At 45.2% G+C, this 23,814-nt stretch overlaps 1 protein-coding gene across 1 annotated transcript; it reads right to left on the reverse strand.

Moving 5' to 3' along the window:
- Positions 1–530: 530 nt before the first annotated feature.
- Positions 531–1,442, reverse strand: LOC129345685 (taste receptor type 2 member 8-like). The gene has a single exon (XM_055002913.1). The coding sequence runs from the start codon at positions 1,440–1,442 to the stop codon at positions 531–533; it is 912 nt and encodes a 303-aa protein (XP_054858888.1).
- Positions 1,443–23,814: the final 22,372 nt, after the last annotated feature.

Raw genomic sequence — 23,814 nt, forward strand, 5'->3', positions numbered from 1 at the left:
CCCTCCTGGCCACTCTCTGTAAGTCTCAGGACAGGGACAGATTGCAGATTCTGACCACCGCCACGCTCTGGTCCTTGAAGATTTTTTCACAACATCCGATAGCTCATATTGGCTGCTAGAAATAGTTAGGGAAGGTCTGAGGGGTGAATGGAGTTGCTGTTTAGTCTACTTAAATTCTCCACCAAGAAAATGGGATATTAAACTAAGCAAGCAGTAATGTCTAAATAAATAAATAATGGCAAAATATAGGATTTCTGGAGAGGTGTGTGTAGTAGGGCAGGTTCTTTCTCATGGAGCAGTTAGACCATCCCCAAGGATGAAACCAGTTGAATGGAGTTGCCCAACACAGCTGTGGGTGTTATCGTCCTTCTAAAGAGATTTAAGGACACGAGCGAACTGTCCTCATTCCATTGTGATACTTCCCGTGGTCTCCACAACGGAGAAATATTTGTAATAGAGACACAGAAAGAGACAAAGTCCTGCACCTGTACGGTCTTTTCTCTGGGATAAGAGCGGGGCAAGCTTCCTCTTCATGAGGCACTTCTTCCAAGGTTTAGAACGTGGATATACAGTTCCCTCAGTTTAGGGTTGGTGAATATCATGATGATGGAGTGTATTGAAGGATATGAAGACAGCACAATGTCAGAAATCAGTCGCTCAAGTTTTCCGTACTGGAAAACATTACCCAGGGTGATCATCATGGCCGAAAAATGTAAAATGTAGAAGAAGAGCAAGAGAAGCAAAGGCTTCATGACGCGGAGGTGGGCCTGAGTGCTGAAGTCCTTAGTCCCGAGGCGGCCCTTCTCCAGATGCCTTGTGTGTCTCCACAGAGAGAGAAGGACAAGAAGTGATGCTGTTAAGCAGATGCTAAAACCGATGGCAGTGAAATAGTTCTGGAGAGGATGTAAAAAAGTAAATACATCGTTGCCATGAGCCTCAATCTGGCTGGTGTTCTCTGGCAGATTTCCTGTGAGATTGTGGTGTTTTTCTTCTTCAAAATATATCAGTATTGGAGGAATAGAGCAAATGATGAAAGCCAGGAGAGATAATCCAAGGAATCTGGGCACCAGTACTCCAGCTCTTGACTTCAGCCACACAAAGAGAGGGTGGGCAAAGTTGGTGACCTTCACACAGTAGAAGACATTGAGCCATGTGGCACACCACAGGCTGGCTATGTTCAAATACATCCAGGAAAAGCCAAATGCAAGGAATGTTTTACTATCTAGGTAAGTTTCTGGAGACCTGAAATACGCAAATTGGCTGCTTACAGAAACCCACTGCAAAAGAAATCTGGAGAGGCTCAAAGCGGTCAAGAGGAAATCGCAAGGGATCATCTTCCTGCTGAAGAGCCAGCTGTGGCCAATCGCAACTATGATATATCCATTCCCTAACAGGGAAAGAAGGGACTCAATCTCATAAACAATCAGAAAAAATATACCCATCGGTGAAATCAAATTTCTGTCAATTGCTGACATCTTCGGAGAGAACAACCTAAGAAGGGGACAAGAGGAATTATATTGTGGTTCTCCTTGTTTCTGTGTTAGGTTTAGCAGAGAAAACTCTGGCTTTTGTCGCTATATTAATGGTTGTGACGTGCTATCCAGAGAGTGAGATGCAAATTTGAGGAGGGTTTTGTTACTAATGATGTAAACAGGTATGTTGTACACATGTGTCCAGGGATTTGTCCAGAGTTGTACAACGAGGTGTATGGCAACTCTTTGTTTGCCACTTGTACAGTTCTTGGGACACCAGGAACTTGATTTAACAAGATCTTTGACCTCTAGTCTGCATTATACACACGTATTTTCTGTGGGAACATGAGCCATTTCCCCCCTACAATCTACCAATCGGCCTTTCATTTTATATGAGGATTCCATTGTGGAATTTATTGTCTTCAAGTAACTACTACATTTGCACATGAGATGGGGTGGAGCCTCCTAGCTAGAGATGTCAGGCCAGTGGCTGGCATTTCCAGGAGCTGGGGCAGAAATGACATTGTGTGCAATGTATGATGCCATATCCACCCCAAACTCCAGATGTGATGTCAATGTGTTGGAGGTTTCAGGGGCAACCAAAGTGCCCCGGCACGCTCACATCACATCCAGTTTCAGGCAGACGTGACATCACAAGTCATGCGGCGTCCTTTCCACCCCTGGATCTTTCTCCCACCAGTCCAGAGAGCAGTGGCAGGAGCAAAGGCCATGAGTGGAAGCCCTGCCTCCAGAAGCCAGCTACTGGTAAACTTACTCCTAACTATACACAGCGTGTCGGAGTGAGCTCCAGGCTTCTGCAGGCCCAATCCACTGCCACCTGCCCCTTACTTCTACTGGAGCGGTCCTAATTCAACAGGCATTTAGCACCCTTGGAGACCGGAGTCCTTTCAAACTGGCAGGAATTTAAAAAAGAAGCAGACTGCACAGACCAGATCCAAAATGGCTGCCTCAGCCAAGCCTAACAAAGGCTGCAGTTTCTGTTGCCCCATTACTGGTTCTAAGTGAGCAAGAGAGAGAGAGAGAGAGAGAGAGAGAGAGAGAGAGAGAGAGAGAGAGAGAGAGAGAGAGAGAGAGAGAGAGAGAGAGAGAGACTGCTTTCTCTCCTGTTGATGATCCACCAGTTATGGCCCTTTCAAGAGAGAGCCTTCAGGATACCAAGGCATTTCAGGAAGGTCTTCTCACTGTCCTATCTGAAATCACTGAACCAAAGTCTCTTCAGACTCAAATAACTGAACAACCTGCAAATGCAGACAGTAGAATCTACAGCTGAGAAGATGTTGCAACAGGCCACTCAACATGCCTTAGACATCGGGGGCCCTGCACACTGTCAGGGCTTACAGCAGCCACTGCTGGGTGGGGCACCAGGCTGTCTGTTCCTGACATCAAAGGGGTGCCAGCAATGCTGCTGGACCCTGCTCTGTGGAAGGAGGGGTGGTATACATCACCTAGAATCCCTCTCAATCCACTCACTGGTCTGCTCAACCTGCACCACTCACCCTCTTTGATCTCTGCCATCTCCTCCTCCATCTACTCTCCTCCTTACCTTTGGTCTTGCTCCACTCCATTACTCCCACTCAAACCCACCACCTCAGTGCTCTGCCAAGCCATCCTTTATAGGGCTTTCTCTCCCTGCCCCACCCTCCTTGCTGGCTCCACCTGCCAGGCCACACCCCTCCTTGGCCTCCCAGCATTGTTCTGGGCTGCCTCAAGCCATTGCAGCTGGGGTAGCTGGTTTGGCTGCATAGGTCAGCAACAGCTGTGTCTCGTTGGTTGGTTGCCAGGCCTCTCTGGCTGAGCTGGTTGCTGAAGGCAGGCCCAGCTGTGGCCCCTTGGCTGGCTGCCCAGCATTTCCAGCACAGTGCCTCCAGCAGCTCCACCTGGAAGGGCTTTGCTCTTAGCATCTCCTGAGCCAGGTTACTGTCTTCTAGCTGAGGTGTAGGCTGGGGCATGGCTCTGAGCTGTTGTGGCTGCTTCTCCTCCTTGGCTGGTAAGGGCTCTGTTTGGGCAGCTGCTGGATCCCCATTCCCCCTGCCTTTGCCCTCTCCCTCTGCTCCCCTGGAGGGTGGGACTAGCTGGCCTCTCCCTGCCCCTTCTAGCCCTCTGAGGCTTTGGACCTTTGCCCCTTTCCCCTGGTGTAGGCAGGTTCTGGCCCTGGTTGCTGGCTGGGGTGGCAGGACAGCTGTCTCCTGGCTGCCTCCCATTGCTTCCTCCCGGCAAGGCTGGGGGCTGTGCCTCAGACCCCAGACACACACTTCTCTCTGTGTGTGGGTCTCCCTTGATTGTAAGTAGGGTCTGCACCAAGAAAATTTCCATTTCAGTTACAGTTCTGGGTGTTCTGGAATAATTCTGTTCCATTACTCGTTTGTTCTGGGTCAGCCAGTGCTGGCTTGGATCGGATCTGTTTGATTTTTTACATTTTCATGAGTTTTGGCTCATTGTACATGCATTGGCTGCACATGAACAAACACACACTGTTCTTTTCAACGATGTGTGTGTGGAGAAACAAGCCTCTGGGGCAGCTGTTTTCACACCTGGACCCATAGAAAGCAACTGGGGCCAGGCAGAGCAGCAGCAACAGGAGAGCACTCCAACCAGTGCAGTGCAGCAGCATTCAAAACAATCCTGCCTTTTGTTCACTTTTTTATTTTTCTATAGTGCCAATGATTTATTACCTTTTGTAATGATTTTAAGTGAATGTGTGTATGTGTCTTTAAATGCTTGGTGCGGTATAGATAAAGAATGGGGGTGAAAGAGAGGGAGGAGTGAGTGAGATGATTGGTTGATGGCTGAGAGGGTGGGCGGAGTGAAGGAAGTTTTGGACTGAGAGTGGAGAAAAAAGATTCAGTCAGAGTGGGAGAGGCCAGCTGGGTGCAGCCTGAGCATGTTTAAGCATTTCTGAGAGAAATACTGAGTCTGGTCTTAGCAGGCAAGCTGTGTGTAGCCTGAGTATGTTTAAGCAGTTTTGAGAGAAATGGTTTTATACGTACTGATCGCAGTACATATGTACTGGTCGCAGACTGTAATAATAAACTTGACTTGACTCTGAGAGAAATATTTAGTCAGGAGAAAGTAGGCAAGCTGTGTGCAGCCTGAGCTTATATATGTTGTTTGAGAGAAATATAACTTGTGTGGAAGCCTGAACTGTGTGTTTGTGAAAGAACATTCAGTTAGGGGAAAGCAGGCAAACTGTGTGGGCGCCTGAGAAAAGGTCTTGTAATTGAGAGAGAAATTAATATCAAAAGCAGGCAAGCTGTATGTGAAGCCTGAGAGAAGATCTGGGTGACTGGGTTTAAGTAAAGTAACTTTAAGAACTGAGAACTACTCTTTAGAAATCGCCAAGTTTTAGAAATAATATGAAACCAATACGCTTCTTATAAAAATAAAAGTGTACTTTTTATATATATATCCCAGAGTATCTGTCATTCCTATATCCCATTCCTTTCCTCAGGGCCACATAGTACCATGAAAGAGCCTGACCCTTGGGCACGTTACTAAAAGGAGAAATTTAAGTTATTCTGGAATTTAATTCCTGGTGGCAGCAATCTACCAAGAGGGGCAAGAATAAAAGGCTTAAAGACCAAATCTACCCAAGAGAAAGAAAGGGGTCGTAACACCTCTGCGTTCTGCTATTGCCTGTTGCTGCCATGTTTCCTTGTGCTGTGTAGTTTTGTTCCCACAATGAGAGGCGAACCCAAATCCTTCCTTTTGATGCTCACCATTCCTCTGCAAAATGGGGTGTTCTTGCTGCCAATCTTTTCCAAGTTCCAGGCTGAATTGTCTGAACCCCCCACCCCACCCCTGCCTATGTACCCCCCCCATAAGTTTTCCTCTTGCTGTGTGGGCAGGTGGGATTGGATTTGAAAGGGTACACATTTGCCATTTGACTCAAAAAAGGAGTGAAAAGACTATTGAAACAGGGAGTGGGGGGCACCTTTTTGGGGACTATGGGAAAGTGCATTCCCAGAAAAGGCACCAAAAAACCAGAAGCCAAACAGCTTGCAACCATTTTGAAAATGGAGCTATCTGGAGTGAAGGGGAAAAGCTGCCAGTGTTCAGTGAGTGGGCTGTCCCTTTAAGGACATGTGGAAACAGCCTTTGTTCAGATACCTGGTAGACATCATGTACTTGGGCTTCCAAAAGGCTTTTGATGAAGTACCAAATCAAAGGCTCCTGAGTAAGCTTGGTAGTCATAGGATAAGAGGGTACACTCTCTTACTGATTAAAAACTACAGGACACAGAACATAGGAATAAATGGACAATGAACGGGAGTGAGCAGTCCCACAAGGACCAGTACTGGAAACGGCGCTATTAAATTTTTTCATAAATGATTTGGAGTTGGGAGTAAATGGTTTAGTGACCAAGTTTGCAAATGGTAATACATTAGTCAGGATAGTGAAAACCAAAGTGGATTGTAAAATCAAAAAGAGTCCAGTAGCACCTTTAAGACTAACCAATTTTATTGTAGCATAAGCTTTCGAGGATCACAGCTCTCTTCGTCAGATGCCTGATACAGAGACTGGTCAAATACAGAAGAGGAGGAGAGAGAAGAGGCAATTAGGGGGGGAAGGGGGAGGGTGCAATCAAAACATTCCTTTGCTAGTATATGTAAACATCTCCTTTTAGTGTGTGTATCAGTTGGCTTCAAAGGAGTTTGCCCTGTTCGTTTGTAGCAGCCAAACAGCTAGACCATCCAATTCCAATGCAGTATGAGCCTTCGATAACCACAGCTCTCCCTGCCAGATGCATCTGACAAAGAGATCTGTGGTTCCCAAAAGCCCACGCCAGGTGCCACTGAGCTCCCCCAGACCCCACCTCTGTAAAGGAAATCTGTTACCTGTGATAATGTGATAACCATTCATAGTCCCTATTCAGTCCCAGCTTGACAGAGTCAAATTTGCATATGAATTCCAGTTCAGCAGCCTCCCGTTGGATTTTGTTTTTGAAAGGTTTTTGTTGAACTACAGTGACCTTTAAGTCTTTGATGGAATGTCCTGGTAGATTGAAGTGTTCTCCCTCTGGTTTCTGGACGTTTCCATTTCTAATGTCAGATTTGTGTCCATTTATTCTTTTGCGTAGAGTGACTATATACCTGTGCTATATACCTTTAGGTTTGTCCTGGAGTAGACTGTTTCTGGGTACTAGTCTGGCCCTGTCGATTTGTTTCCTCACTTCATTTGGTGGGTACTGTAGTCCCAAAAATGCTTGTTGTAAATCTCTTAAGTGGGAGCATTGGAGCAGATACGGTTGTAACGTAAGGCTTGGCTGTAGACAATTGACCGAGTGGGATGTTTAGGGTGGTAGCCGGAGGCATGTATCTATTTTCAGGCTGAAAAACAGGGAAATTGTGCTTTGGAGACAACAGGGGTGGGTGAGTGATTTGTAGATGACACAGCTCGGTAAGGCGGTGGGGGTTAGGGGTGCCACATGGAAAGAAAAGGAGGTTCTAGACCTCCTGAGCTGCTGGGGAGAGGAGAAGATCCAGGAGGCCCTAAGAACTTCTCACAGGAACTTCGACTGCTTTCTGAAGGTGGCAGAACAGATGGCACTCAGGGGGCATAAACGCTCAGCCTTAGAGTGCCGCACCAGGACAAAAACAATGCATTTGGAATATAAGCCGGTAGTCGCTCACAACAATCGTTCCGGAAACGCTCCCACAATTTGCCCTTATTCTAGAGAGCTGGATAGCATTCTCCGAGGTGATGCAAGCGTCAGGCCGAAGAGGGTATCTTGCAGCACTGTTTTGCGGGTCATAGAGGAGCCAAGGAGGAATGTGATAGAGCTGCAGCCCAGTTCGGAGGAGCTCTTCTCCCACGACTATGAAGTTATTTTCTCTGCTGGTTTCGCCACATCAACTCCTGTCATTTCGGGTAAGTTATGATGTGTTTAGCGAGTAAATTTGAAGATTTTCAAGCTAAAATCTACCTCTCCAATCTCTTGTGGTGTGTGTCTGTGGGGGGGCGTGCATTTCAATTCCACTTTTCCTTTTTTCCCTCTGCAGAAATTGAGGAGGAACGAAAGAAAGAGCTCAGCCAAGGGGATCAAGACCTGGATGCCACCATTGATGGCTTGGAGGATCGTTCCAACTTAAACGGTAACTCGCCTCATATTTCCAATCCATCCAATTGAGGGGGGGGGGGGCAAGTTTGGAGTGACTCAACCAAAAAACCTCTCTTTTTATATTCTATGTTCATCTGTGTTTTTGACGTGGCTGCACGCCACATATTTGGTTGCTCTATTATGCATGCAGTGACTGATACACGTTTTGAGATGAGCGGCCCCTCAAAGTTTCAGAAGTTACTACAGCTGTACCTTATTACTCTAGTACTGGGGCTGGATGTGTGCATCCCAGACGACCAGATTTAGCTGAGATTACATTCTCTCGCATGACATCAAGTATGCCTCTTTATGTTCATCAAGTTAACAGTGACACACCTTGAGTCTTTGTTCCTTTTTCCTTGTTTCATGACTCAATATTTTTTCTGGTACGGTTTGAATCAATACAGTGTTTTTAAACTGCAGTGACAGGGGGTCTCCACCCTCAATTGATTGTGTGATAATTCATTATTTGAAAGATTTAATGCAAAATAATTGCAACATGAAACGGAGATGTGCTGTGCGTTTTATGCCACCGTTGCAGGGTGGCATTAATTTTTTAAAAATTGTTTTCAGTGGCTGCAAAATGGTGATGTATGTTTTCATGTGTATGATAAATTCATTGGCAATATTAACCAATTTTTCAGGTACATTGGACATTACTGACACAGCAGAACAGGAGAACCCATGATCGGATAAGGAGAACGAACCGCCCGTGTGTTCACCATGTTGTCCTCGACCACAGGGTAATCTCTCAACTTTTGTGGCACAGTTGTTACACAAGGGATGATTGGCATGGCACGCACGCCATTCTCAACCGGTGCAAATGATGTGTAGCCAATGGCTCATAACCAGAATAGAGCAGAGGCTACAAGAACAGTTCTGTGTGTAGTCCGCTCCTGCTGCTGAGTGTTATCAACCGGCCACAACAAGCACCCGGGAGCATGTGCTTAATTGGGGGAAATGTGAGTTGTGCCTGCTGTGCTGTTATTCAATCTTCAGTTTACTCTCCCTTTTTTTTCAACACAATTGTTTTCAGATACACCATCCAGGCCAGTTGCAGAGCTCTCACCTGGCACTCGTCTGTCAAACATAAGATCAAAGAAACGTTAAAATGCAGGACTCTACTCTGTGGCAGATAAATTGATGTTCCACTCCACAGAACAGCACAAAAGCAAAATGGAAGAGAGACGGAGGGAACATCAGGAGGCCAGAGAATGGCACCAGGAGTTCATGATTGAGAACAGACAGGAGAGGCTTCTAATCCAGGATGTATTTTCGAAAAACATCGATATTTTGAAAGCTGCAGTAAGTGCACTAAGCAACATAGGTTCCGCGCTTTTGGGGCAGGAGCAAGGGCACGTCAATACTAATGTTACAGTTAATCAGTCTGCGAGCAACAGTCAGCCAAAGAGGGTGGCTCATCCCAAACGATCTTGTGTGGGGAGAGCAAGGGAGCAGCTCACTCTGTAGTCATTGTCCACACTAAACCCACACACCATCTGTAACTTGTTGTGCCTCAGAGCCAAACTACAAGTGATGTCTTACACAGGTTGGACACTAGTCGGCTTCCCTCAAGTTTTGATGGGAAATGTGGGCATCCTGGTCTTGCAGCTGTAATGGAGAGCCAAGCTGTAAAACCAGGGCGCCTACATTTCCCATCAAAACTTGAGGGAAGCTGACAAGTGTCCAACCTGTGTCAGGCGTCACTTGTAGTTTGGCTCTCAATCTTTGTTCCTTGATTTGTTTCACCATTACTAATTCAAGTGAGAAAATGATTTGAAGGCCAGACATCTTTAATTAACAGTAAAAATACACACACTATGTACAAAACTCCACATCTTTGAAAAACAGTTTGTATTTGGATATCAGCAATGCACACATGAAACCTTAACTCGAACCAAAAACCAAAACTTCATTAGATCAACTGGGAGGAACAAAGGGTCATTGTTCTTGTGCTCTGGAGACAGTTTTTGCACTCTGAGTGTGTCTTTCCCTTGCTGCTGCCTCCAACTTGCGGAGATGACACGGCCATGTATTGCCAACCTTTTTTCAACTTGTCCCATCCTTTTTTCGAACTTGGCCGCTGTGAATAAAAGATGACTCATGTTAGTTCTGTGTCTTTTGACTTTATTTTCCCCTGTTATTTAGATGCTGATGCTAAAAATCTAATGGTAGCATTCTTAACTTGTAATGATTTTGTATACAGTAACATAGTTTAATGCTTGGCCATTACAGCTGATGAGTTATCGATGTTTGTAGAGTAGATACCAGGAGTAAATGCATCAAACATACCGCTTGAAATCTTGCTTTCAAGCATCCGATACTGTGTTCCACCACATTGCGAGAGCGACACAGCGCACGGTCAAAGCTCCTATGTGCCTCTGTTTTGGCGTAAGTGCCATAGGGTTTCATAAGCCACCTCCCAATTGGATATGCTCCATCTGAAATGACAATCAGAGGCACCGTTACACCGTCCAAATGCAGGAAAGGATTGCCTGGAACAAATGTCCCAGCATCCATCGCAGCACATATTGCAGAGTTCCTGAAGATGAATGTGTCGTGGTTCTTGCCACTCCAACCAATTTGGTGTCAATGAATCTCCCTCTGTGATCAACTGATCCTTGAAGAAGTATGGATGAAAATTTTTTATGGTTGCCGTATTGTTCAGGACTCCCACCTGGAGCACAAATAGGGATATGGGTCCCATCGATTGCACCCACGCAGTGGGGGAATCCAAGCGCCGCAAATCCATCCATCACCTACCACAAGAAAAGGAAAGAAATTTCTGTCAAGCGAGGGAAGGCACTCATTTCCACAACTGCTGAACATTCAAATCACTGATTGAGTCTGGAAATCATTGCTAGATAACGTGATATCGCTGTTCCAATACAGTTTCTTTAAAAAAACCTCACCGCTCCAACCGCTGTTCCCAGGCACACGGTCTTGGAGAGCAGCTTGGCTTCCAGTGCGTAGCACACCTCCAGAAAAGCAGTCCCCGCAGTGGAAACTCCGATGCCAAATTGATCCTTGGCCTGTCTGTAGCAGCTGCCGGTGGCCAGGCACCCGATTGCCACTGCAACCCGTTTTTCAACAGTGATGGGATCACGGAATGTTGTTCTCTGGCGTTCAAGGCGCGGTTTGAGAATCCGCACGATGTACTCAAACGTCTCTCGGGTCATTCTGAAGCACTCAACCCGCTCCTCATCGTCCCAGGTGCAGAGGACAATGCGATCCCACCAGTCCTGGCTTTTCTCAGTGACCCAACACTTCCCAGGCACATGCTCCTCTGCCAAAGTGAGCCACTGTTCTCTCTGAAATTTGCGCCTTCGAATGGCAAGCGCTTGCCGTCACTTATGCCTGCGAGACATTTCATCTCTGAAGCTGACATAGTGTTTTTGCCGCCACAGTATGCGTCTCAGATATGCGGCATGCAGTTGCATGGTTATCTGGATGAGGGTCAAAACAAATCTCACCAATACAATGAACAGAGCTGCATTTGGTGCCATTGCTAATCTTCCGTACACAGAACGATCCTCCACAGCCACACACTCTCGCCAAGTGCCAAACCACACCACACACTGTTTTGAAATTGCCTGCCTATTTGAAAAACCAATAAAATGAACCAAAAATTGGCGGCCAAGCTGGGAACCAATCATTTCAATGATGGGTGGAGTCCAGATTTTGATTCATGATAAATCCGTATAGCGCTGTTATGCATGAGAGAGCCAAAAGAAAATTATCGCGAGTTTGAAAGATCACGTGATCAATCACGTTACATGCCTGAGTAAAAACCGCTCCTTTGAAGGATGGTGAGGAGACAGGCACGTTTTCAATAGGAGTGTGGAATGATTTTGAAGAAACGGCATTAGTAAAGGCGGGGACAAAGCGGGAACTTAAGGTAGTGTGAAAACGGCCCTAGTGACTCAACTTGATATTACAAATATGAGAAACGTTCTCACACAAGAAAAGCGCCAAAATCTTGTTTATGATTGGGAGGGGGGAAAAGAGCAGACTTGAATGTTAAAAGAGAAGCTCTCTCACATGATGTCATTCCTGTCAACTTTTACTCTTGCTGCTTAGATGCTTACCTTGCTTCTGAGTAGTCCTGTGGACATACATATGGAAATGATCTGATTTCTGAATAAAAAACCATTTAACCAAGAACCTGTGTCTTGCTGCAATGGTCCAGGGATCTGTCTGCCATATCCTGCCATCCATAGCCTGACAGGCTTTTTCTCTTCTGAAGCCTCTCTTGCCTTGATGGCAGCTGCCTTGTCCAGGGAAAGTTATGAGTGTGATGTATATACGTGCATATGCCTTTAAGTAAACCCTCGTAAACTTCTTTTGGTTTCCCCCCTCAAGGCATGTACAGGAGGGAGCATTATCCGTTCCAGTTCAGTGCTATGTGAGTTAGAGCCAAGCTACAAGTGATGAATTACACTTGCCTGGCAAGTGGAGCGCAAGTGAACAGGGAGGAATACACGTGAGTCTGTTCACTTGCCAGGCAAGTGTAATTCGTCACGTGTAGCTTGGCTCTTAGTTATAGCAGTCAATGAATGCCTGTGCTCTTCCCTCTTTGGGAGCAATAAAGAAGCCTGTTGTTGGAACTGTGCCCACATCTCCTCTGTGCTGACTGTCTGGATAGGAAAGCCCATTCCTACGTGTCCCTCCCCAAGGGATAATACAATAAGAGCTGCTATTTCTGCTTAGATCTTTCCACTTCCTACTCTCACAGCTGGTTTGGAACCTTCAAAAATGTCAGACGGTCCATCTAATGCATTTTTAGCCCATCCTTCTCCCAAGTACATAAGGGCAGCACACATTGCTCTCTGTTTTTGTTTGTTTGTTTGTTTTATCCTTAGAGCAACCCACTGCGGTAAGTTTTTCAGATAAAGTGACCTAAAGGTAGTGCCAAGCCAGTGGCTCATTGACGTTTGAAGCCTTCTTCTGGCTCAGGAAGCTTTCCTCGGACAAAAGCCACTTCCAAGCCATTTCTGCTGGAGGATGACTCCTTTTACTTGCGTTGTTCTTCAAACATGATGGAGCAGCATGGTAGGCTATAAACCACCAGTCTTATATTAAGGGAATCTGATTATTGCCCATTGAGTGCACAGTAGAAATATTGCATTGTAACTGCAAGTCATTCCTTTTAAAGGTTCCTCATAGTGCTGCTCAGTTAGAATTCCAACTGGCTAGAGAAAAACTACATATAACTGGTCAGATTTATCAATTAAACCAGTTTATTAAGTACAACAGAATAAAGCAGCCAGAAATAGGCAAGTAAAGTGCATACAAGCATGTGATAATGCCTCACCCACAAAAATACATGGAGCTGTCTGAGCAATACGGCAGCCTCTCACTTTGGTGTCAGCAATCAATGGTGAGCTAAGTTCAAGCAAAAGCCTCCAGGCAGGAGAGAGCAGAACTGATGTCGAAAAAGTTTCAAGGAAATGTCTGTGCTAGCATCTCTTCTCAGGCTCAGGCAAGAGGACTCTAGGAGAACATACAGATAACAGTAAAAACAGCCCCTCCCTTGCATACTTTCACATCACCGGCACAAAATAGCTTCAGCCTTTAGTTAGACCCATAGCATCAGAGCATAAACAAACATTACACTGGATCTTGTTGAGTATAATAATAATAATAACGTTCGATTTACATACCGCCCTTCAGGACAACTTAATGCCCACTCAGAGCGGTTTACGAAGTATGCTATTATTATCCCTACAACAAAACACCCTGTGAGGTGGGTGGGGCTGAGAGAGCTCCTAGAAGCTGTGACTGACCCAAGGTCACCCAGCCGGCTTCACGTGGAGGAGCGGGGAATCAAACCCGGCTCTCCAGATTAGAGTCCTGCGCTCTTAACCACTACACCAAACTGGATCTCAGTTGACAGGTGAACCCCTGACATCAAGGTTGGGTCTTCTGAGGGCTGGCAGGAGGAAGCAGACACCCATACTCACGTTTCACCTTACGCCCTGCAGAGTTGGAGAAGGCTAAATCAGGTGTCCACCTGAGCTTTTAAAATATTTCTCTTTGAACATTTTCTCTGTCTAATCATTCTGAGCTCCTGCGTTGCCAAAGGTTTACCAGTGCCTTCTTGACAGAATTTGTTGGGTGTGATTAGACACTGTTTTCAACAGGTTAAGATTGGTGTTCCTCTGTATAGGGTTGTAGCAAACATGTATGTAAAGGACTATACACCAAATACATTAAGAAGCACATTGGAAAATATGCCAGCAGACCTCCTGAACTCTTCAAGTACAATTCTTGTTTGCAATACATTAAAACGTCATATTTGGCTCCAAAAGAGCACTTAGTTCTTTTTACCCTACCATGTTTTTAACGCTTGTAGCTTTTGCTTTGAGGTTCAGGTTGAGGTGACCAGGTTGAGATACACACTTCCAAAGACACTTGGAGCCCCCCCCCACTCTTTAAGTTACGATAAAAATGTTGGAAAGTCCACTCATGGCTATTTCCCATGTTAATCTGGCTCCAACACTCATTCACTCAATCTTTGTGGCATCAAAAATGTTTGCCTATTGCATGGCGTGCAAACTAAAGTGAAATTGGTACAGAATGTAGCCCAGCCATATTACTATACAACAGGGCTTTTTTCTGGGAAAAGAGGTGGTGGAACTCAGTGGGTTGGCCTTGGAGAAAATGGTCACATGGCTAGTGGCCCCGCCCCCTGATCTCCAGACAAAGGGGAGTTTAGATTGCCCTCCGGCGTGGAGAGCAATCTAAACTCCCCTCTGTCTGGAGATCAGGGGGCGGGGCCACCAGCCATGTGACCATTTTCAAGAGGTTCCGGAACTCCATTCCACTGTGTTCCTGCAAAAAACAAAGCCCTGCTATACAATCTGAAAATTTGCACATCTTCCCCTTTCATTGGAATGCATATAACTGACCCCTAAATGATGGACTTTGATGCGAGCTAGAAATAATATTATTACACAGGTTATCTTGTTACTAAGAATACATTTCTATAATGTCTTGAGACATAGGACCACCATGGGGTCTTGAGACATAGGACAAAAATAGCAGATGTACTTCTACACCACACAGAAAGGTAAAATTTGATTTACAAATAGCCCACGACTCTGATTAAGAGAAAAGTCTGAACATGGCACAGTTTATGCTCCAAACACTCAACATTTATATTACGAAAGTGACCTTAGAATTTAAGTGAACACTCTAGGATGCAGCAAATAATGCCCGTCATGGACTGACGTGCAAATGGGGGGGAGTTCCATTGCACCTTCACACAGAGGAAGCCGATTTGGGGGAGAAACAGCGAGGTCTCCAGGAGCATCCAGGAAGAGAGCCAAATGCAAGCTTCATCTATTGCAGTATCTATAGAAAAAGAAACGGATGAAATCCAGCAAGTTGTTGCGAACTGTGGTTTTTGCATCTCGTAGGCGTCATTCAGCATTAGTGCCACTTGCACACAAGAACCTTTTCCCAGTTTTCAGCATCTGAACACATATTTCTTTCAGTTTGAAATTGGTGAGTATTAAAACAATCGAGTGGACAGAAGGATAGGAAGATAGCAGAACAATGCAGATCAGATGCTCAAGGCTGTTAATTCTAAAATCTTTTAAAAAAGCAACACTCATTACAAGAAAATATAAAACGAAGAAGAGAAGAAAGCACAGAAGGGATTTCATGACGTTCAGGTGGGCCCGGGTGCTGACGTCCCTCAAGCCCAGGCCGTTCTTCTTCAGGTTCCTCACGTGCCTCCCCAGAGAGACAAGCAAAAGAACGGCTGCAGCTAAGCAGACGATGAAACAGAGGGCAGTGAGAGAGAACTGGACAGGCGCTAACATGGCAACGACTTCTTTGCTTTTGGAGCATCTGTGCTCTGTCAGGTTTTCTGCCACACTGTGGCATTCTCCTTGATTCAGATAAGCTATGAAAGAAGGAAGAGAAAAAAACGCAAAAACAATACAGGGAACCACCAGGAGTTGTGGCACAAGCCTGTCAATGTTTGATCTCAACCAAGGGAAAGGAGGGCGAGAAAAAGTAGTGACCTTCAGGCAGTAGAAAACACTGAGACCGGTGTCACACGAGAAGCTGGCCATGTTGCAGTAGTTCCAGGCCACGTTAATTAACTTTTCTGCACGGCTGAACTCGTAGGTCCTGGGAGAGCTGTTATAAAGGCACTGGCTTGTCATGAGAAGCCCCTGCGTCAGGAACCTGGAGATGCTCAGGCAGGTCAGGAGAAGACCACAAGGGATCAGTTTCCGGCTTCGGAGCCAACTGTGACCGTTCACGGCTATGATAAATCCATTAGCTAGTAAGGCAACTATGGACATCAGTCCAAACAGGACCAGGCAAAGAACATGAAGGGGGGTTGACCTTTCAGCACCCATTGTTGTCACTCTGCGAGATCAAGGTCTGTTTTCTTTGCAGGTTTCCTAGTTTCTGTTTGATTGGAAATCTGCTGGATAATCAAATAGGTCATTTATACAGAGAGAGATGCAAATTGTAAGGGTTTTTTTTCCAACCAATGATACGGTTGTGCATTGTGTTGCATGCATATGCCAAAGGACATAATTAAATTTTGCATGACCAAACCTCTGGAACATGTTCCTTTCAGTGACAAATTGTGGGTATCTCATTTGGGATTTATCGAAAGCTATTTACTCAGACCTGGTTCCAATATTAGAGTTTTTGCACATATATTGGCCATAGTTTGAGAAAAGGACTGGACAATTTGTTTTGCTGCATTCCTGTGATCTTAAATGAGGAATCCATTGTAAAAAGTGCCATCTGAACACCCCCTTTCCCACCTAGGTTTTAAAGATATGTACTTGATGTGAAGAGACAGTAAACAAGCAAGCAATTCAAATGTCTGGGTGTTATGTCTCGGAATTATTTTGTATTTTTTATTTAGGGTGTGTTAATCTTCTACCTTTTCGTGTCTCCATGGTTAGTCTAGCACATGTGTATTTAATTCAACATCACACTGCATCATGGGCTTTGTAGGCTTAATCTTGTGTAAGCAACTTGCTATTTCTACACTGCATATTTCTCTGTTTTTACTGAAAACCATGCTCTTGACAGCTCACTCAATAACTTCAGTGCTATAAGCGTTTTGCAGCAGAACTATAAAAGCAAAAAATAAAAATGGACAGGATAAGAAACCTCACACATCTATCTCCTTTTTCTTCTGCGTAGAAAGCACTTCTTCTCAGGCTTGGAATATGGATATCTGCTTTTTTCAGTTTGGGATTGGTAAATACCAAGATGATGGAGTGTACTGAAGGATATGAAGACAGCACAATGTCAGAAATCAGTCGCTCGGGTTTGCTATACTTGAGAATATCACCCATGGCAGCGATCATGGCAACAAAATGTAAAATGTAGCCAATCAAGAGAAGCAAAGGCTTCATGATGCGGAGGTGGGCCTGAGTGCTGAAGTCCTTAGTCCTGAGGCTGTTCTTCAAATTCCTCGTGTGTCTCCACCGAGAGACAAGAACAAGAATGGATGCCAATACACCTGTGCTGAAACTGGTGGCAGTAAAATAGAACTGGAGAGGACTTAAAACCACCATCGAGTAGTTGCTACAAGCCTCGCTTTGACTGAGGTTCTCTGCTAGATTTCCTGTGAGATTGTGATATTTTTTCTCTCCTTATTTTTTCATGATTGGAGGAATAGACCAAATTGTGAAAGCCAGGAGTGATATTCCAAAGAATTTGGGCACCAGTACTCCAATTCTTGGCTTCAGCCACACAAAGAGAATGTGGGCAAAGTTGGTGACCTTCACACAGTAGAAGACACTGAGCCACATGGCACACCAAAGACTGGCTATATTCAAATAAATCCAGGTAAAGGTGAATGTATTTTGTTTCATGCTGTATATGTATGGAGAGCTGAAATACACAAATTGGCTGCTCACAGCAAAAGAAATCCAGAGGCTCCAAGTGGTCAAGAGGAAGTCCCAGTCGTCCTGCTGTGGAGTCAGTGAAGCCAGCTGTGGCCCCTCACGAACTGCTATGATGAATCCATTCCCTAACAGGGAAACAAGGGACTCAGTCCCAACAATGATTAAAACAAGATACTCAGTGGAGAAAATATTGTTTCTGTGCATCACTGCCATCTTCTGAAAGAAATATTTGAGGGGGGAAAGTGGAATTAAATCGCGGCTGTCCTCGTTTCTGTGTGGTGTCTATTAGAGAAAACTTTGGCTTTGGGTGCTGTATTAATTATCGTGGCCTGCTATCCACACAGAGAGTGAGATGACAGCCTGAGGAGGGTTCTGTTACTAATGCTGCAGTCAGATATCATGTTGTGTACATCTGCCCAGGGATTTGTCCAGACTTGCGCAAGCAAGAATATGGCAATTCTCCATAAGCCATTTTTACAGTGCTTTGGGACATCAGGAACAGGATTTACAAAGAGCTCTGAACTTCTATCCTGGGCCATTTTCACACTACTATCCGTTTTCACACATGGCATCACACAAAACTCTCGTGATAAGAAGCTATCTTCCGCATTTTTTGCGCAACGTTACGGAAGCAGGTTAGTAGTGTGAAAACGGCCCTGATTGCACTCACAAACATTCCCATTCTGTGTGAAACCTGAGCAGCTTTTGCCTTTGCCTTGGGATGCTCTGAGCGCTGCTACCTCTGCTTATATTATGTTTGTCTTATTTCCCCACCACAGTAAAAAGAAATGCCGAAGGGCGTTGCTATCAGGGAAATGGTATTCCCTGCCTTCATAGCTTTGGCACTTCAGCGCTCCATCATTTTGGAGTTTTAAAATACAATATTGCATTTTTATCCTATCCTTCCTCCACATATCCTTCCTCCACATACTTCAGAGTAGCATACGCTGTTCTCCATTCCCAATTTTTTCCTCACAACAAGCTTGTGAGGTAAATTATGTTGAGAAAAAGGGGCCCATAGGATGTAATCCAAAACAAGTGGCTTGTGCCACACCACTCTGCTCAGCCAAGACTTTCCTCCTTGAAGGAGCCTCAGATCAAACCCCCTGCCAGGCCCCTTTTGCTGACTGATGGAGGGATTCGACCTTGACTGCTGAGCAGGAGGATGCTAAGTAGTGCGTTCCAAGCCACTGCATTGAATTAATTTGATTGACTTTTACACTTGTAATGAGCTTAGAGATGTTGAAAAATTCACAATGAACACATTTGACAGTTACTGGGTCTGATGGCCATGACTGGGCTGAGCTAATCCCCAGATTTGTTTGGTTGAGTGGCGATGAGTTAGTACACCTAGTGGACAGGTTTGTAGCTGTTTTCACTTTCAGATGTCCTTTCAGACTTGGAGGGATTAGAATTGGGAGCTCTACTTGTCACAGCACAAGGAATAACCCATTCTGTGCACAGACGCTCCATTGATTTTAATGGGCTAAGACTGAAGGAATTGTGTGATGGATTGCATTTGAAAAATCCATGTAAAGAATTATCTTACTGTTCTTGTGTGCAATACATTACAAAATCTAGAGAACATTTATTTTTGTTAGCCTACAATGTTTGCAAAGATTACCCTTTGAGATTCAAGAAGTGGTAACCAGGTTGAGATGCACCATTCTTGATTTTGTCTGGCAAAGGGAGCTTTGACTCTCAAAAGCTTATATCCTGGAGATCTTGTTTGTTTTTAAGGTGCTCCTGGACTCGAATTTTACATGTCCCCAAGCACCAGTACTCCAATCCAACATGGAGTCCCCCCTACACATATTTCCTGATCGGTAACATAAAATGTTGGAAGATCCAGTTACAGATCTCCAACTTCATGTAATATTTGGCCCCAATGCTCATCCTCGCAGTCCTTGTGGCATCAGAATTGTTACGCTTCTTCTCCGTGGCTTGAAAATTGAGGTGAAATGTGGTACTGGCCAGTCCATACTCATTGCTGTAAAATCTGAAATTCCACACGTTTCCAGTTTGAAATGGGTTGCATGCTGCTGATCGCAAAATGATAGAGTTCAGTGCAACTGAGAAATATGAATATTGTTACACAGATAATTTATGGCATCTGATTATTAGAAAACATTTTTATAGCCCTGCAAAGATAACAGATGTAATTCCATACCATCCAGGAAAGTAAAATTTGGTCTAAACATAGCCTCTGGCAAACAGAAACATCCCAAAATGGGACACGTTACACCAAAACACCCGGCATTTAATTTACGAAGGTCACTTTACAGTCGAAACTGGCATTCCTGCGCAGAGCAAGTCATGCCGTGCATGGACGGGAATGTGAACTGGGGGAAGTTGCATGACACCTTCACACAGAGGGGGGTCAGACTTGAAGGGAGGGGGAGGGGTTTCTAGGAGCAGCCAGGGACGCAGCAAAATGTACGTTTAATTAACTTCTGTATTTATAGCAAGAGAGAGAGAGGGACGTCCTTGCAAACTGTGTGGTCAGTGGCTTCTGTATCTTGTAGGGTTCATTGAGCTCAAGTTCCTGAAAGCACGAGAATGCCAAGTGGAAAGCTCAGCTTCTCAAGAGCAGGCTTTATTATCTGCTCTCCCAGTGTTCAGAATCCATACACATACTTCTTTCAGTTTTGAATTGATCAGATTAAGAGGACTGAATGAAAAGAAGGATATGAAGAAAGGGCAACAATGCAAAGCAGCTACCCCAGACTGCCAAACTTAAAAACATACAACAAGAAAAGAAAGACATTCAAATGGGCCTGAGTGCTGAGATCCTTCGTGCCCACCCAGGCCCTTCTTTTTCAGGTTCCTCACGAGCAAAAGAACGGAAGCAACTAAGCATGTGATGGAACAGTGAAAGAGGACAGGAGGACAGGAGCGAAAAGGTCAGGGCTCTGTCCTTCAGCATCATGGTTCTTGTTCTTGGTTAGGGTTCCTGTCAGGGTATTTCATTTTCCTTGTCTTAAATAAATTATGGCTGAAGGGAGAGGAGAAACCACAAAACAAGGATAATCTAAGGAACAAGGACACATCAACCCCTGCAGAGCGGCTGCTGCAATGCAATGTCCTTCCTTGGGTTGACCCTGCCAGGTGAAGAAGCTCCACCTCCCTCCCCTGGCGGTAGGTGCTGGGGCAACGCAACGGAGGAGAGTATATGCTAACATAATACACAACCTGCAATATATAAAATAAACTACATTTCAGTGTCCGTTTGAGTCCCTTGCTCTGCAGCATAGCCTTCCCCAGAGTCCAAAAGGGTCTCCTCCTCCCTCTTTCACCTGCAGAAAAGCTGGTGTGAGCAGGGTCGGTCTTAGCTAATGGGAAACTGGGACAGCTGCTGACTGGGGCGGGGGGGAGGGGAGCAAAGCCTCCCACCACCCACTTGCACACTTCCTGTCTGGGGCTCAGGCTGTCTGCTCCCAGCAATGACCACACATGTCCCCCTTGTCTGGGTCTTGGACAGCCAGCTCGGCAATAGCTGCTTGTGCCAGCTCTGTTCAAGGCTTGAGCCACTAGCTTCCAGTGACAGCTCCCACCCACCTCCCACAGGCTGAGGACTCTTTTTTGCTTTGCCCCAGCAGAGGGGGGGGGGTTGTGGGGCCTGGGGGGTCTTGGTATCAGCAATTCTGGGCCCCCATGCTGGACTTTTACCAAATCACTAAGACTATCCCTGTAAATCCCAATATTTACACAAAAGAAAAAAGAATACTTGATTTTTCCCACTTCTTACTAAATACATGTTTTAAAATCTGCACAAACTTTAAGAAGATTTATGCATGCAAAGTTTATTTGATATACCAACAAGTTCTTAACCTATCAGTGCTTCCTGTACCATGAATATAGAGCAAAAAAAAAAAAGGCTTTTCCATGCTGGATTTTTGCCTTGACTCCTGATTAACATCAGTTTCCCCCTTTTCTTACACAGTAATATTTTCAGGGTTATGGCAGGAAAAAACGTGTAGAGAAACTGGAAGACTAATGAGTGGCATTGAGCAGATACTGTGTGTGTGTGGGAGGAGGGGCAGTGCAGTTAAAAGGATGAGCTGAAGCAGAAGCCCAGTGTGGAAAATCCCAAAGTCCAGTTAGAGCCTACACTTTCACCAATTTGTCAGTACGAAATTTTTTCGTAGTTTACAGGTACAAAATATACCATTAAAATCTCAGTGTGGGTTAATTTTTAATTTGCAAGAAACTTTGGAACTTGATCTCTCCTCTGTTGGTTCAGTTCTTCAGAGGCCATCCCGGAAAGAAAGGGGGGGAAACTACTTACAGCATTGAGCAAATACTGTGTGTAAGGGAGGGGGGGCAGTGCAGTTAAGAAGCTAAGCTGAAGCAAAAACCCAGTGTGGAAAAACCCCAAATCCAGTTAGAGCCTGCAAGCGTTTCTGTGAGTGTGTGGGGCGGAGGAATTCACACACCTTCACCCATTCACCAATATGAAATTTTGTTTGTGCGTTACAGGTATTATTCAACTACATGTACCATTAAAATCTCAATGTGAGTTAATTTTTAATTTGCTAGTAACTCTGGAACTTGATCTCTCCTCTGTTTGGTTTAGTTCTTCAGATGCTATCTCTGGAAAAAAACCCTGCATTTTCCACAGCATATCACAATGCAAAGAATTCTGCTGTCTTCTTGCCTTAGACCAGGGATACGTTCCCGTGTCTGCTAATAGTCTGACTGCCTTTCTGGCTTAGTTACTCCAGTCTAAGCCCATTGATTTCAGTGGGCTTAGACTGGCATGACTCCGCTTAGTATTTCCCTGTGAATTTATTAGCATTGAGCAGAAAGATCCTCATAGTAGCCAACTCTGCCTTGACTCGTGCCAGAAGAGTTTGGGGGAGGTGCCTGGAGAAGGTGGAATTTGGGGAGCATCATTTGGGGGTAGTGCTCTAGGAATTTCCCCTAATCTCAGTGGTAAAAACCATAGAGCTGTGGGGAAATCCCTAGAGTGTAGCTATAGATGCCATTTTCCAGACTTTTTGTCTCCTGCTCCTCAGTTTCTTGAAGGTGGGGGCTTGGGGCTTAGGGGCGCTTGTTTAGCTGCAGGGGTTTAGCCACTGAGGGTTGCCAAAGGGCAAGTCTTCAGATACTGGCAAGGGCCATGCTTGGCAAGCGGCATCTCCAATAAAAAGGGCCAGAGAGGAGGTGATGGGAAAGCCTGCTACCTGAGGCCCTTGGGGATTGATGGTCTGATTCAGAATAAGGTAGCTTCATGTGCTGAAAATAAAAAGCGATGGAGACCGGATTTTAGGGGCAACATTGCCAATACGATCTAATGATGCTGGTTACAACAGCTATGATACAACCTTTCTGAGATAAAGCCTGTACAACAAGTGACTGGGCATAACAGAACATCAGTGACGATTATTCTCCTACTAGCACTTAATGTTAATTCAAAGTTTTGAAACAAACCTTTAGCTGGAGAGGTCAAATAGGAGTCAAGGGCACGAAGGCTCTACCACCGGCCAGACTGGCTGATTCCTCCTGGCTTCATTTGTGGCGCAGCTGTGGCCAGGTAGGTGCAAATCAAAAGATACTCCTGACATAGGAGCACCAGAGGCTTCGCAAGTGATTTAATGTGTGACAAAAATAAGGGCTTTGAGCTGGCCCTGGCATTTTAATTCTCAAAGGGCTCTCTGAAATGCAAAGAGCATTTTGCCAAGAAAGTCCTTCAAGGACATGTCCCAGACTCCTTCCCCTCAAGTGTTTTTCTGCCAACTATCAGACCTAAAGATCGATATTTTCCCCTGATGCTATATCTCCTTATAACTGTTTCCCCATCCTTTAGAGTTAGGAAATAATCATATTTGGGGGGGAAAGCCCTTACTTTTAGATTCATATGCTGAAATACTCGTAAAAGCAATAGTATACTTTCTTCCATTTTATTCTCTCAAAAACCCTGTGAGGTAAGTCCAGTTTAGAGAGAATGACTGGGACATGACCCCCCCCCCCCAGTCAGCTTCAGGGCGAAGGAGGGACTGGGGTCTGTCTCTCCCATGTTCTGCTCTGACACTGCGCCCCACAGGGTCTGTACCATGCCATTACCCCTGGACCTAAAAACGTGAAATTTGGGCAGGATGTTCCTTTTGTGATGGAGGGGCTCACTGAGAAGGGATTTTAAGAAATTCACCCCCTAAGAGGGTAAAAGGGGGTCAAATGTGTTTTCCCAGAGGGATACAGCTTCCCTGTGTGGCTGGCAGGCTTCTCCTCCCCCGCCCTGCCAACTGCCAACTCAGCCACTCTGCCCTGATTGGGCTAGCTTTCAAGGTCATTTGCATATGGGGCCAACATTCCAAACAGTTGCTAAGGG

Source organism: Eublepharis macularius, chromosome 18 (assembly GCF_028583425.1).
Source record: "Eublepharis macularius isolate TG4126 chromosome 18, MPM_Emac_v1.0, whole genome shotgun sequence".
Classification (NCBI taxonomy): domain Eukaryota; kingdom Metazoa; phylum Chordata; class Lepidosauria; order Squamata; family Eublepharidae; genus Eublepharis; species Eublepharis macularius.